Source organism: Lepidochelys kempii, chromosome 22, assembly GCF_965140265.1.
Source record: "Lepidochelys kempii isolate rLepKem1 chromosome 22, rLepKem1.hap2, whole genome shotgun sequence".
Classification (NCBI taxonomy): Eukaryota; Metazoa; Chordata; order Testudines; family Cheloniidae; genus Lepidochelys; species Lepidochelys kempii.
Genome location: NC_133277.1, coordinates 1123355 through 1135579, shown reverse-complemented (window position 1 = coordinate 1135579; position 12225 = coordinate 1123355). Strand labels below are relative to the sequence as shown.

General features: G+C 46.0%; 1 protein-coding gene and 1 non-coding gene across 6 annotated transcripts in view; both read right to left on the bottom strand.

Moving 5' to 3' along the window:
- Positions 1 to 12225, bottom strand: part of FEZ1 (fasciculation and elongation protein zeta 1) — a 164855-nt gene that overhangs the window by 50137 nt on the left and 102493 nt on the right. For all 5 annotated transcript variants that reach the window (XM_073320722.1, XM_073320719.1, XM_073320721.1 and 2 more), the window contains one exon: positions 300 to 571. In XM_073320722.1, coding sequence (XP_073176823.1) covers positions 300 to 571 — 272 coding nt within the window. The remainder of the gene's footprint in view (positions 1 to 299; positions 572 to 12225) is intronic.
- Positions 5932 to 6037, bottom strand: LOC140901785 (small nucleolar RNA SNORD90). The gene has a single exon (XR_012155977.1). It is a non-coding gene; the product is annotated as a small nucleolar RNA SNORD90 (small nucleolar RNA).

The window sequence follows — 12225 nt, the reverse complement described above, 5'->3', positions numbered from 1 at the left end:
GAAAGTGTGAAAAGTTCTCATGCATGGAAACAAGCAGTGTGGAAATGATTTTAATAGGGAGTATTAAGGCGGAGTTGCTTGCTGTTCCAGCTTCCATTCTTCTGGGGGAAGGCTGCTTTTACTTTAAATCCATACATTTATCTAAATTAAATAATCTGAAGATTACTTCCAATTATTATAAGTGCCCATTTCATGCCTATCTCTTTAAAGAGATAGCTTCCCCTGCTCTCCAGAATGGGTATGATCACCCCTATCCACTCTTTGCAATGTCTCACTGCATGTGGGGATTTCTCACATACCTTGAGAGGCATTTGGGTGCCCCTTTCTATTCGGCTGCTCTGCAGACTCAGTCCTTTCTCTTTCCTCCTCCTTTTCATCAGCTCTCTGTGCTCTTTTTGCTTGTTCTGGACCTCGATCAGCACTGTGATGAAGGAGTTCTTCACCTCTTTCTCGAACTCCAGCTCATCTCGACGAGCCAGCTGCTGCACCAGCTCTTCTGAGTAGTCACGGATGGCACCCTCCACATTGTCCAGCAGCTCGACCAACTCAGACACTGACATCTGTTCCAAACCTTCACAATTAGAAGAGGTACGCGTTCATTTAAAAATACTGGATGCAATTGGGTACTATCGGGCAGAGACTTTGTGTCTTGTGAGTGGAATGTCAAAAAAGCTCAGCCAGTACCACAGAGACGTGTGGCATTTTTAAGCCTGGCTGCTTAAATGATGATTCATGTTCGTTGGTACAAAATTGCTAAATTAAGTACATCACTTTCTACGACTATAAAACCTGCCAGTTTCCGGAAGAATGACTTCAGCCAAATTTCACTCAGCTGCCTCCTCACTCTTCAGGCACCTAAAATCCGTAGGTCCATAAAACCCTACCAGGAAGAATGCACAGTCTAGGCACCTTCATACTTACCTCGTGCCTAAGCCCCAGTGGAATCCTCAAGTTCCCGTACCTCTCTTTCCTGAGGGGCCCAATTTAGTCGGAGTTCTCAGAGCCCATTTAATCACATAAAATGGCCATCCGGGGAGGAGGTGGCACCATCCTTACGACCTGTAGATCAGTGACTAGTGCATTCACCCAGGATGTGGGAGAGTCCTATTCATTTCCCCCTCTCTGCCACGTAGGGGGAAGGTATTTGCACTGGGGAAAATGCCCTAACTACCACATGGGCTACATGGAATTCTACAGGGGGGTGCTCTCAGTCTCTCCTGAGGAAGCTGTTCCACTGGGTAGAAATAATTATGCATTGGACAAGATCAACAGAGGGAGAAAGACTCTACTGCCCAGTGATTAGGGAAATCATCTGGGAGATTCAGGTACAGTTGCCCTGCCTGAGTGCCTATGTAATTGTTTATATACAGGGTAAGAGCTCCAACAGAATACCCCACACCCGGTGGTTAAGGCATTCTTTCAGAAGGGGTAAAACCTACATTCATGTTCTTGTTCCACATCAGGCAGAAGAACTAGGCAATAATTGCATTATTTTTTTGTAAATAAGTGTGGTATTACCTCATCTGGATGCACAGGTAGCTCAGAAGGAGGGTTGTTAAAGAGCCCAGGAAAGGTAAATCAACAACAGAGCTTAGAGAATATTGTGGCCATTACTGAGAGATGATACTTCCAGGTTCCAGAAAAGTTACTGGGTTTTGGTTTGTCCAGGCTGAGACCCTAAAAGATCAAAAGCCCCGTATGGGTTTAAAAGGTGTCCCTGGCAGATAGGGAGGGGGCAAGTGGTCAGTTCAGCTCTGCTGGAGTTTGATAGAGAGACAGCAAGTCAGCCTGCTGGAGGCTGACACAGAGACTGACTGTAAGTCAGGATCTGCAGCAAGCAAGCAAGCTGTAACTTGGTGCCCAGTAAGAATAGGGGACACCAAGGCAAAGTTATATCTATGTAGGGACTTGAGGGTCATGACAATATGTGTATAGGTCTCGTTGTTATTTTTAAATCAACATCTCGAAGCTCCATGTACCATTTGGGAAAAATAAAGCATCCTTCTGTGTCCCTGAGCACAGACCCCCAAAGGAGAAGTCTGGCAGGGTCCATGCACAGTCGGACCTGCTAGATAACACAATTGGTGCCCTGGGAGGTATAACCCAGAGACCCAGTCAGAGAGTAGCTGGATTGCAGGATCCCACTCCAGAGAGAAACAGAGGCCAGAGCCTGCCACTTGAAAGCGGTGTCCTTGAGGAAGTGGAAGAGGGTCTCAGAAAGGGCAGCCTATTCTTGGGTCTCCCACATCTGTCCCCAGTGCTCTGTTACTGGGCTAAAAGTTATAAGAGGGGCACCACTTCCTCTTCCTTGTGAGAAAGAGGTTAGATATGTAACTCCAGGAGAGGGTTCACAGCTGTGAATCCTGAACGGAGAGAGTGCCTCCCTCTGACTTGGATTTAGATGCCTAACTCCTTTGGGGTGGTAGGGCTTAGGTCACACCCTTCTCCTCAGTATTTCTGAATCAAAAGAGCAGTGGATAAATTTTTCAAAAGCACTTAGGGGGCTAGATCTAGAGAAGGAGTTATGTGTTGCAAACACCTAACTCCTACGCAGGCCCCCCATATAATGCCTGGGAAGAGTTTGGCACCTAAGAATGAGATCCTCAGCCACCAGTTAGCTGAGCATACAGCCAGCAAAGGGGTGGAGTTTAGAGCCCAGATTCAGAGAGGTATTTAGGCACCTATCTCTGCTGAGGAGTCTCAGCTATAAACACTCTTCTAGAGTTAGGCACCTATGCCAAGGCAGCACTATGTCATTAGAAAGCACAGATACCCAGCAGTCAGAACGCTCTCCTGGTGTTTGGGGCTCCCCAGTTCAAACACCTACTTTGGAGCAGGGACTTGAGGCTACACTTCTACCACCCAGCTGAGGGCCCTCACCACAGTGCCATCATGAAACGGAGCTGTTGGCCCCTTACTGAAACTTAGCAGGGGTGTTGGTTGACCCTCTCTCAGTGCCTAAAAAAAAAAAGGGAGGGACCAATCAGAAATGAGACTGACAGTCCCCAGGGCCAATAGGGAGAGATCAGTGTTCCAGGTCAGCCCAATTGACAGGGGAGGCCGGCCAATGAAGGAGTCAGGAGCCTGGGGGGGCCTGTCCTCCATGTGAGCAGCAGCTGCCTAAGCCAGAGTAGGGCAGAGCTAAGGGGAGAGCAGCAGCAGCAGCATGGAGACAGGGGATGCAGAGCTGAGCTGGAGCCAAGGGGGCCAGAGCTGGGCTGGAAGCAGAGCAGCAGCACTGAGCCAGAGGAGGGGGAGCAGAAGCTGGAGCAACGGAGCAATGCAGACCAGCCACTTCAACAGTAAGCCAGGATAGTGACACTGGCCATGCCTCAAGTAACACTACAGCAGAATGTGGTGAGCAGTTAGGGAGAGCAAGGGGGGACCGTGGGCAGAGGGCCCAGTGCAGGGAGACGTCGCCAGACAAGAGGGCCTTGAAAGTCCGACTCGGAGGAGGGACATGACCCAGACAGGGGGGCTGATACTGGGGAGAAGGGTCCTGCCCCCTAGACTCTAGGCTTAGGGCATGGGGACATTACTAGAGCAGGTGTCCTACTCCTGGTATCACCACAGCACAGCCAAGGCGTGTGAGGGAAATCTGGGACGTGTGAGGAGCAGCCTGAATTTTTCTTACATCCCAGAGACAGCTGTTTGTGGTGTCCCCAGGCCCACACAGCAGGGTTACTTTTTTCCTTTAACCGTTCCCATTTTTTCCTTCTTTTTTACAACTGTTATTTAATAAATTGTATTTGGTCTGAACTATACACAATGATCAGTGGGTCAGAGAAGCATCTGGTGCAGAGAGAGAACACGGAGTAGGGACACCCTAGCCCCTGTCCTAAGTAGCCATGACAAGACTGAGGGTTAAGACCCCCCAGGAATCCTGGGCCCAACCTTGTTGGGATTACGAGGACTCTGCCACACAGGAGAGTGGAATGGGAGTCCTTGAGGTCAGACAGGCCTCTAGGGAAAGGGAGCTGGAGCGAGGACTCAGATCCTTTTGCTAGCTGATTCCACCAGGGTAGTGCATTAGCCAGGAAAGTTCCCCACAATAGCAGGACCAACCCCCGCTTATAATTGTATATGCTGGGCTGAGTTTCTCTCAGTCTCTCCTGTTGAAGCAATAATTACATATTCATTGGGAGAGAGAAAGAAAGTGAAAGATTAACTCGATATTCTGGTGGTTAGGGCACTCATGGGAGATGTGGGAGAACAGGTTCATTTCCCTGGTCTATTAAATGTTCAATTATTTACACAAAGTGAAACAGCTCCAGCAGGAAAGATTGGCTAATGTAGTGCCCATCTTTAAAAAAGGGAAGAAGGAGGATCCTGGGAACTACAGGCCAGTCAGCCTCACCTCAGTCCCTGGAAAAATCATGGAGCAGGTCCTCAAGGAATCAATTCTGAAGCACTTAGAGGAGAGGAAAGTGATAGGAACAGTCAGCATGGATTCACCAAGGGAAGGTCATGCCTGACTAATCTAATTGCCTTCTATGACGAGATAACTGGCTCTGTGGATGAGGGGAAAGCGGTGGACATGTTGTTCCTTGACTTTAGCAAAGCTTTTGACACGGTCTCCCACAGTATTCTTGCCAGCAAGTTAAAGAAGTATGGGCTGGATGAATGGACTATAAGGTGGATAGAAAGCTGGCTAGATTGTCGGGCTCAATGGGTAGTGATCTATGGCTCCATGTCTAGTTTGCAGCTGGTATCAAGTGGAGTGCCCCAAGGGTCGGTCCTCGGACCGGTCTTGTTCAATATCTTCATAAATGATCTGGAGGATGGTGTGGATTGCACCCTAAGCAAGTTTGCAGATGACACTAAACTGGGAGGAGAGGTAGATATGCTGGAGGGTACGGATAGGATACAGAGGGCCCTAGACAAATTAGAGGATTGGGCCAAAAGAAATCTGATGAGGTTCAACAAGGACAAGTGCAGAGTCTTGCACTTAGGACGGAAGAATCACATGCACCGCTACAGACTAGGGACCGAATGGATTGGCAGCAGTTCTGCAGAAAAGGACCTACGAGTTACAGTGGACGAAAATCTGGATATGAGTCAACAGTGTGCCCTTGTTGCCAAAAAAGCCAATGGCATTTTGAAATGTATATGTAGGGGCATTGCTAGCAGATCGAGGGATGTGATCGTTCCCCTCTATTCGACATTGGTGAGGGCTCATCTGGAGTACTGTGTCCAGTTTTGGGCCCACACTACAAGAAAGATGTGGAAAAATTGGAAAGAGTCCAGCAGAGGGCAACAAAAATTATTAGGGGACTGGAACACATGACTTACGAGGAGAGGCTGAGGGAACTGGGATTGTTTAGTCTGCAGAAGAGAAGAATGAGGGGGATCTGATAGCTGCTTTCAACTACCTGAAAGGGGGTTCCAAAGAGGATGGATCTAGACTTGCTCTCAGTGGTAGCTGATGACAGAACAAGGAGTAATGGTCTCAAGTTACAGTGAGGGAGGTTTAGGTTGAATATTAAGAAAAACTTTTTCATTAGGAGGGTGGTGAAACACTGGAATGTGTTACCTAGGGATGTGGTGGAATCTCCTTCCTTAAAAATATCTAAGGTCAGGCTTGACAAAGCCCTGGCTGGGATGATTTAGTTGGGGATCGGTCCTGCTTTGAGCAGGGGGTTGGACTAGATGACCTCCTGAAGTCCCTTCCAACCATGATATTCTATGATTCTATGATTGAGGCACTATACCTATAGAATATGTGGTTAGGGTCCTAGTGGTTAGAGTCCTTTACTAGTGAAAGGGAGATCTAGGTTCAGTTTCTTGCTTTAGAACAAGGGGTTTGAATCTGACTCCTGCATCAGTATCCTACTTGTTGGTTTCAGAGTAGCAGCTGTGTTAGTCTGTATTCACAAAAAGAAAAGGAGGACTTGTGGCACCTTAGAGACTAACCAATTTATTTGAGCATAAGCTTTCGTGAGCTACAGCTCACTTCATCGGATGCATTCAGTGGAAAATACAGTATTTTCCTCTGAATGCGTCCGATGAAGTCAGCTGTAGCTCACAAAAGCTTATGCTGAAGTTTCCACTGAATGCATTGGATGAAGTGAGCTGTAGCTCACGAAAGCTTATGCTCAAATAAATTTGTTAGTCTCTAAGGTGCCACAAGTACTCCTTTTCTTTTTGTGCCTATGTATCTCAGGAGAGCTCCTTCCTTCTTAGATAGAAAAGCTTCCTTTGCTTTCTTTCTTTTTCTGAATGCTGCCCCAGGGGGGCGTTCTCTTCTTTCACTCATGACTGCTGTTCTGTGCCAGCTAAAGTGGCTCTCAACACTCAATTGAAGGGGACAAATAAGCAGGCTGGTAACAGGGCCTGAGTGAGGGAAGGTATCAGCGTCTTAGGGCCTAACTGGCTCCTACTACTGCAGTTGACTGCCTGTTCTCCTCAAGTGGGTTCAGGGAAGCAGCAGGACACAGGGAGCTCCCTGAGAAGCTGGGGTTAATCAGTCCAGGCTCCTGGGGGTGCTAGCGAGGGACATAAGAGGCTCCTCCCCCTCTCTCTCCCTGCAGCTCCTGCTGCTTTCTGTTATTCCTGCTCCCCTGTTCTCCTGCCTGCCTGTTCTGTCTCTTGCGCCCTCCTTCCTCCAGCCCAGCACTCCCCCATCTCTGTGCATCCAGAGCAGGGAGAATCCAGATGCACCAGCAGCAGACACCATTTTCTACACGCTGGGTCCTAGTGGCGCCCTCCATAGTCTGGCACCTGAGGCAGGCGCCTCAGTTTGCCTCATGGTAAGGCCAGTCCTGCCTTGATAGGACATATCTCAGATAGTACCTACTTCTTTGTGGTAAAGCTCAGAGTATGATGACATGTTTACATGAGAAAGCATCTCTACTTGGAGGGGATTTTCCCGATTTTGGTGATTTTTGATGGAGAAATGTAAAAGCAGATTTTTTTCTGGTAAAATGGCAGAAGTATTTTGTTATGATGATGTAAAGACAACTGTATTGTGCTTTTAATGCGATAGTATTCCATAATCTGTCAATTAACGAGAATGAGGTGGTTTAGTTAGTATGGCTGGTTAAACGTTTTCCACTGAAACTTTGTTCAGTGGAAAATTAGGTTTCTGATAAGATGAAATTTTTTTGCGAAAAGTGTTTCCTTTCCTAAAACTTTTGTGATTTTTCTTGAGAGAGCTGAAAACCCCCAAACTACAAATATTTGGCCAAAAACCAAATATTTTTCAGTCTTCGGCAGTTTTGGGCCAAAACTTTTTGGTCTTCAGCCAAACGTTTTCAGGTTTGCAGTGAAAAGTTGAAATTTTACAGAGATGAAAAAACCCAGTTTCTGACCAGTTTTACTTTGGTTAGCTAATTTCTGAGTTTTTGGAGTCAATAACGCAATAAAGATGCATGTTGTCAGTTGACAGACCAGTCTGCTAGTTTTTGGTTGTCCTATGACAGGACTGGTTGTACAGGTGGCTGTGCAGGGGGTGGCCTGAGTGTCTTTTTCCGTGTGGTGCCACTCAGCTGTTTTTTCTTCCTGCCCTCTGATTGGCCAGCTGTTTTTACTTTGCTAGTTGGCTAGCCACCTTCTCTTTCTTCTTTTTTTTTTTGTTAAACTCCGCTGATTGGCTGGCTGTAGGGTTTTGTTGTTGTTGTTGTTTTTGCTCAGCCACTCGGGGCTGTAGGGGACACTAAACCCATTTTCTGCCCTGGCCAGCAAAATGGCTCTGGCTGCTCCTGTCCTATGAACAATGCTTTATTGTCTAATTTTTTAATAAAAATAACACCCTGACTCTGACTTCCAGGCTTTCTAACATTTGTGTGGATTTTATGATTTGTTATCATTTCAAAATGAAATGATATCAAATACTGAGACAAAATATGACATCAGCCATAAAGAAATTCATCATACTATATCAATGTCTTTTCAGGGGAAAAGTTTTATAAAACATCTTGAAGGAGCTTCACTTTCCAACCAAACTCTTTCTCTCTCTCTGTTGATACAGCTATCAATAAAAACGTGTTACCACCTCCTTACACTCAACATTGGCCCTCTTAACCCACCTTTCCACTGGAAGTTCATGTTAGCTTGTTACTCAGCATCATTCAGTAGAGTCCTTCTAAGATTCATGGGTTTCCAGGATACAGTTCACATCCTGTAAGTTTGACTTAGATTCTTTATTCCGAGATGTATGGCACTGCATTTTGTGACACTGAATGAGGAATCATGGCTTTAATATGTGTTTTCAATTGTCACCATTTGGAATGTTAATTAGTTGCTGAGTGACTGTACACCCCTAATAACACTGGTGTTTCACCTCTGGAACATTTTAACTAATATTTAGACAACATAGGCAGTTTTTCTAGATTACCTACTACACTGAGCATTCATTTTGTTAGTTTATTTGATTATTTTTTGTATTACAGGACCGCAAAGTGGCTTACAGTCATCAATGAAGTCTTACAGGTCCCCTATGAGTCGGTTCTTATCTCTTCTTAGAGACGAGTAAAATGAGGCCCCAAAAAGCAACTTCTTTTTTTATGAGAGTTCAGAGAGGACTTTTGTTGATGCTCTTTTATTTCCTTTTTACTATAGTGATCTATCACCTCTTGAAGAATCATAGAATATCGGAAGGGAAGGGACCTCAGGCAGTCATCTAGTCCAACCCCCTGCTCAAAGCAGGACCAATCCCCACCTAAATCATCCCAGCCTGGCCTTTGTCAAGCCGGGCCTTAAAACTATCTAAGGAAGGAGATTCCACCACCTCCCTAGGTAACCCATTCCAGTGTTTCACCACCCTCCTAGTGAAAAAGTTTTTCCTAATATCCAACCTAAACCTCCCCCACTGCAACTTGAGACCATTACTCCTTGTCCTGTCCTCTTCTACCACTGAGAACAGTCTAGCTCCAGCCACTTTGGAACCCCGCTTCAGGTAGTTGAAGGTTGCTATCAAATCCCCCCTCATTCTTCTTTTACGCAGACTAAATAATCCCAGTTCCCTCAGCCTCTCCTCATAAGTCATGTGCTCCAGACCCCTAATCATTTTTGTTGCCCTCCGCTGGACTCTTTCCAATTTTTCCACATCCTTCTTGTAGTGTGGGGCCCAAAACTGGACACAATACTCCAGATGAGGCCTCACCAATGCCGAATAGAGGGGAATGATCACGTCCCTCGATCTGCTGCTAATGCTCCTACTTATACAGCCCAAAATGCCGTTAGCCTTCTTGGCAACAAGGGCACACTGTTGACTCATATCCAGCTTCTCGTCCACTGTAATCCCCAGGTCCTTTCCTGCAGAACTGCTGCCTAGCCACTTGGTCCCTAGTCTGTAGCAGTGCATAGGATTCTTCCGGCCTAAGGACTCTACACTTGTCCTTGTTGAACCTCATCAGATTTTGTCAAGGTTCCTTCCCCACTCTGAACTCTAGGGTACAGATGTGGGGACCTGTATGAAAACCTCCTAAGCTTACTTTTACCAGCTTAGGTTAAAACTTCCCCAAGGTACAAATTATTTTACCCTTTGCCCTTGGATTTCCACTGCCACCACCAAACTTTATCGGAGTTCCTGAAAAAATGGAGTTTGGACACGTCTTTCCCCCCAGAATCCTCCCAACCCTTGCACCCCACTTCCTGGGGAAGGTTTGGTAAAAATCCTCACCAATTTGCAGAGGTGACCACAGACCCAAACCCTTGGATCTTAGAACAATGAAAAAGCATTCAGTTTTCTTACAAGAAGACTTTTAATAGAAGTAAAAAGAAATCACCTCTGTAAAATCAGGATGGTAGATACCTTACAGGGTAATTAGATTCAAACATAGAGAATCCCCTAGGCAAAACCTTAAGTTACAAAAAAGACACAGACAGGAATATTCATTCTATTCAGGACAGCTATTTTCTCAGCCATTTAAAGAAATCATAATCTAACACATACCTAGCTAGATTACTTACTAAGTTCTAAGACTCCATTCCTGTTCTGTCCCCAGCAAAAGCTTCACACAGACAGACACAGACCCTTTGTTTTTCTCCCTCCTCCCAGGTTTTGAAAGTCTCTTGTCTCCTCATTGGTCATTTTGGTCAGGTGTCAGCAAGGTTACCTTTAGCTTCTTAATTCTTTACAGGTGAGAGGATTTTTCCTCTGGCCAGGAGGGATTTTAAAGGGATTTACCCTTCCCTTTATATTTATGACAGATTTCTTTTGGCCCAATTCTTTAATTTGTCTAGGTCCCTCTGTATCCTATCTCTACCCTCCAGCATATCTACCACTCCTCCCAGTTTAGTGTCATCTGCAAACTTGCTGAGGGTGCAGTCGACGCCATCCTCCAGATCATTAATGAAGATATTGAACAAAACTGGCCCCAGGACCAACCCTTGAGGCACTCCACTTGATACCGCTGCCAACTAGACATGGAGCCATTGATCGCTACCGTTTGAGCCCAATGATATACCTTGCTTTCTATCCACCTTATAGTCCATTCATCCAGCCCATACTTCTTTAACTTGCTGACAAGAATACTGTGGGAGACCATATCAAAAGCTTTGCTAAAGTCAAGATATATCATGTCCACCGCTTTCCCCATATCCACAGAGCCAGTTATCTCATCATAGAAGGCAATCAAGTTGGTCAGACATGACCTGCCCTTGGTGAATCCATGTTGACTGTTCCTGATCACTTTCCTCTCCTCTAATTGTTTCAAAATTGATTCCTTGAGGACCTGCTCCATGATTTTTCCAGGGACTGAGGTGAGGCTGACTGGCCTGTAGTTCCCCGGATCCTCCTCCTTCCCTTTTTTAAAGAGTATTATCTTTAAATAATTACACTACATCAGCCTTTTTCCAGTCATCTGAGATCCCCCCCGATGGCCATGAGTTTTCAAAGATAATGGCCAATGGCTCTGCAGTCACATCTGGCAACTCCTTTAGCACCCTCAGATGCAGTGCATCCGGCCCCATGGACTTGTGCTCATCCATTTCTAAATAGTCCTGAACCACTTCTTTTTCCACAGAGGGCTGGTCACCTCCTCCCCATACTGTGCTGCCCAGTGCAGTAGTCTGGGAGCTGACCTTGTTTGTGAAGACAGAGGCAAAAAAAGCATTGAGTACATTAGCTTTTTCCACATCCTCTGGCATTAGGTTGCCTTCCCCATTCAGTACGGGGTCCACACTTTCCCTGACCACCTTCTTGTTGCTAACATACCTGTAGAAATTCCTCTTGTTACTCTTAACATCCCTTGCTAGCTGCAACTCCAATTGTGATATGGCCTTCCTGATTTCACTCCTGCATCCCCGAGCAATATTTTTACTCTCCTCCCTGGTCATTTGTCCAATCTTCCACTTCTTGTAAGCTTCTTTTTTGTGTTTAAGATCAGCAAGGATTTCACTGTGAAGCCAAGCTGGTCACCTGCCATATTTACTATTCTTTCTACACATCAAGATGATTTGTTCCTGCAACCTCAATAAGGATTCTTTAAAATACAGCCAGCTCTCCTAGACTCCTTTCCCCCTCATGTTATTCTCCCAGGGGATCCTGCCCATCAGTTCCCTGAGGGAATCAAAGTCTGCTTTTCTGAAGTCCAAGGTCCGTATTCTGCTGCTCTCCTTTCTTCCTTTTGTCAGGATCCTGAACTTGACCATCTCATGGTCACTGCTCCCCATGTTCCCATCCACTTTTGCTTCCCCCTACTAATTCTTCCCTGTTTGTGAGCATCAGGTCAAGAAGAGCTCCGCCCCTAGTCAGTTCTTCCAGCACTTGCACCAGGAAATTGTCCCCTACAGTTTCCAAAAACTTCCTGGATTGTTTGTGCACCGCTGTATTGCTTTCCCAGCAGATATCAGGGTGATTGAAGTCCCCCACGAGAACCAGAGCCTGTGATCTAGTAACTTCTGTTAGTTGCCTGAAGAAAGCCTCGTCCACCTCATCCCCCTGGTCTGATGGTCTATAGCAGACTCCCACCACAACATCACCCTTGTTGCTCACACTTCTAAATTTAATCCAGAGACTCTCAGGTTTTTCTGCAGTTTCATACTGGAGCTCTAAGCAGTCATACTGCTCCCTTACATACAGTGCAACTCCCCCACCTTTTCTGCCCTGCCTGTCCTTCCTGAACAGTTTATACCCATCCATAACAGTACTCCAGTCATGTGAGTTATCCCACCAAGTCTCTGTTATTCCAATCACATCATAGTTCCTTGACTGTGCCAGGACTTCCAGTTCTCCCTGCTTGTTTCCCAGGCTTCTTGCATTTGTGTATAGGCACTTTAGAT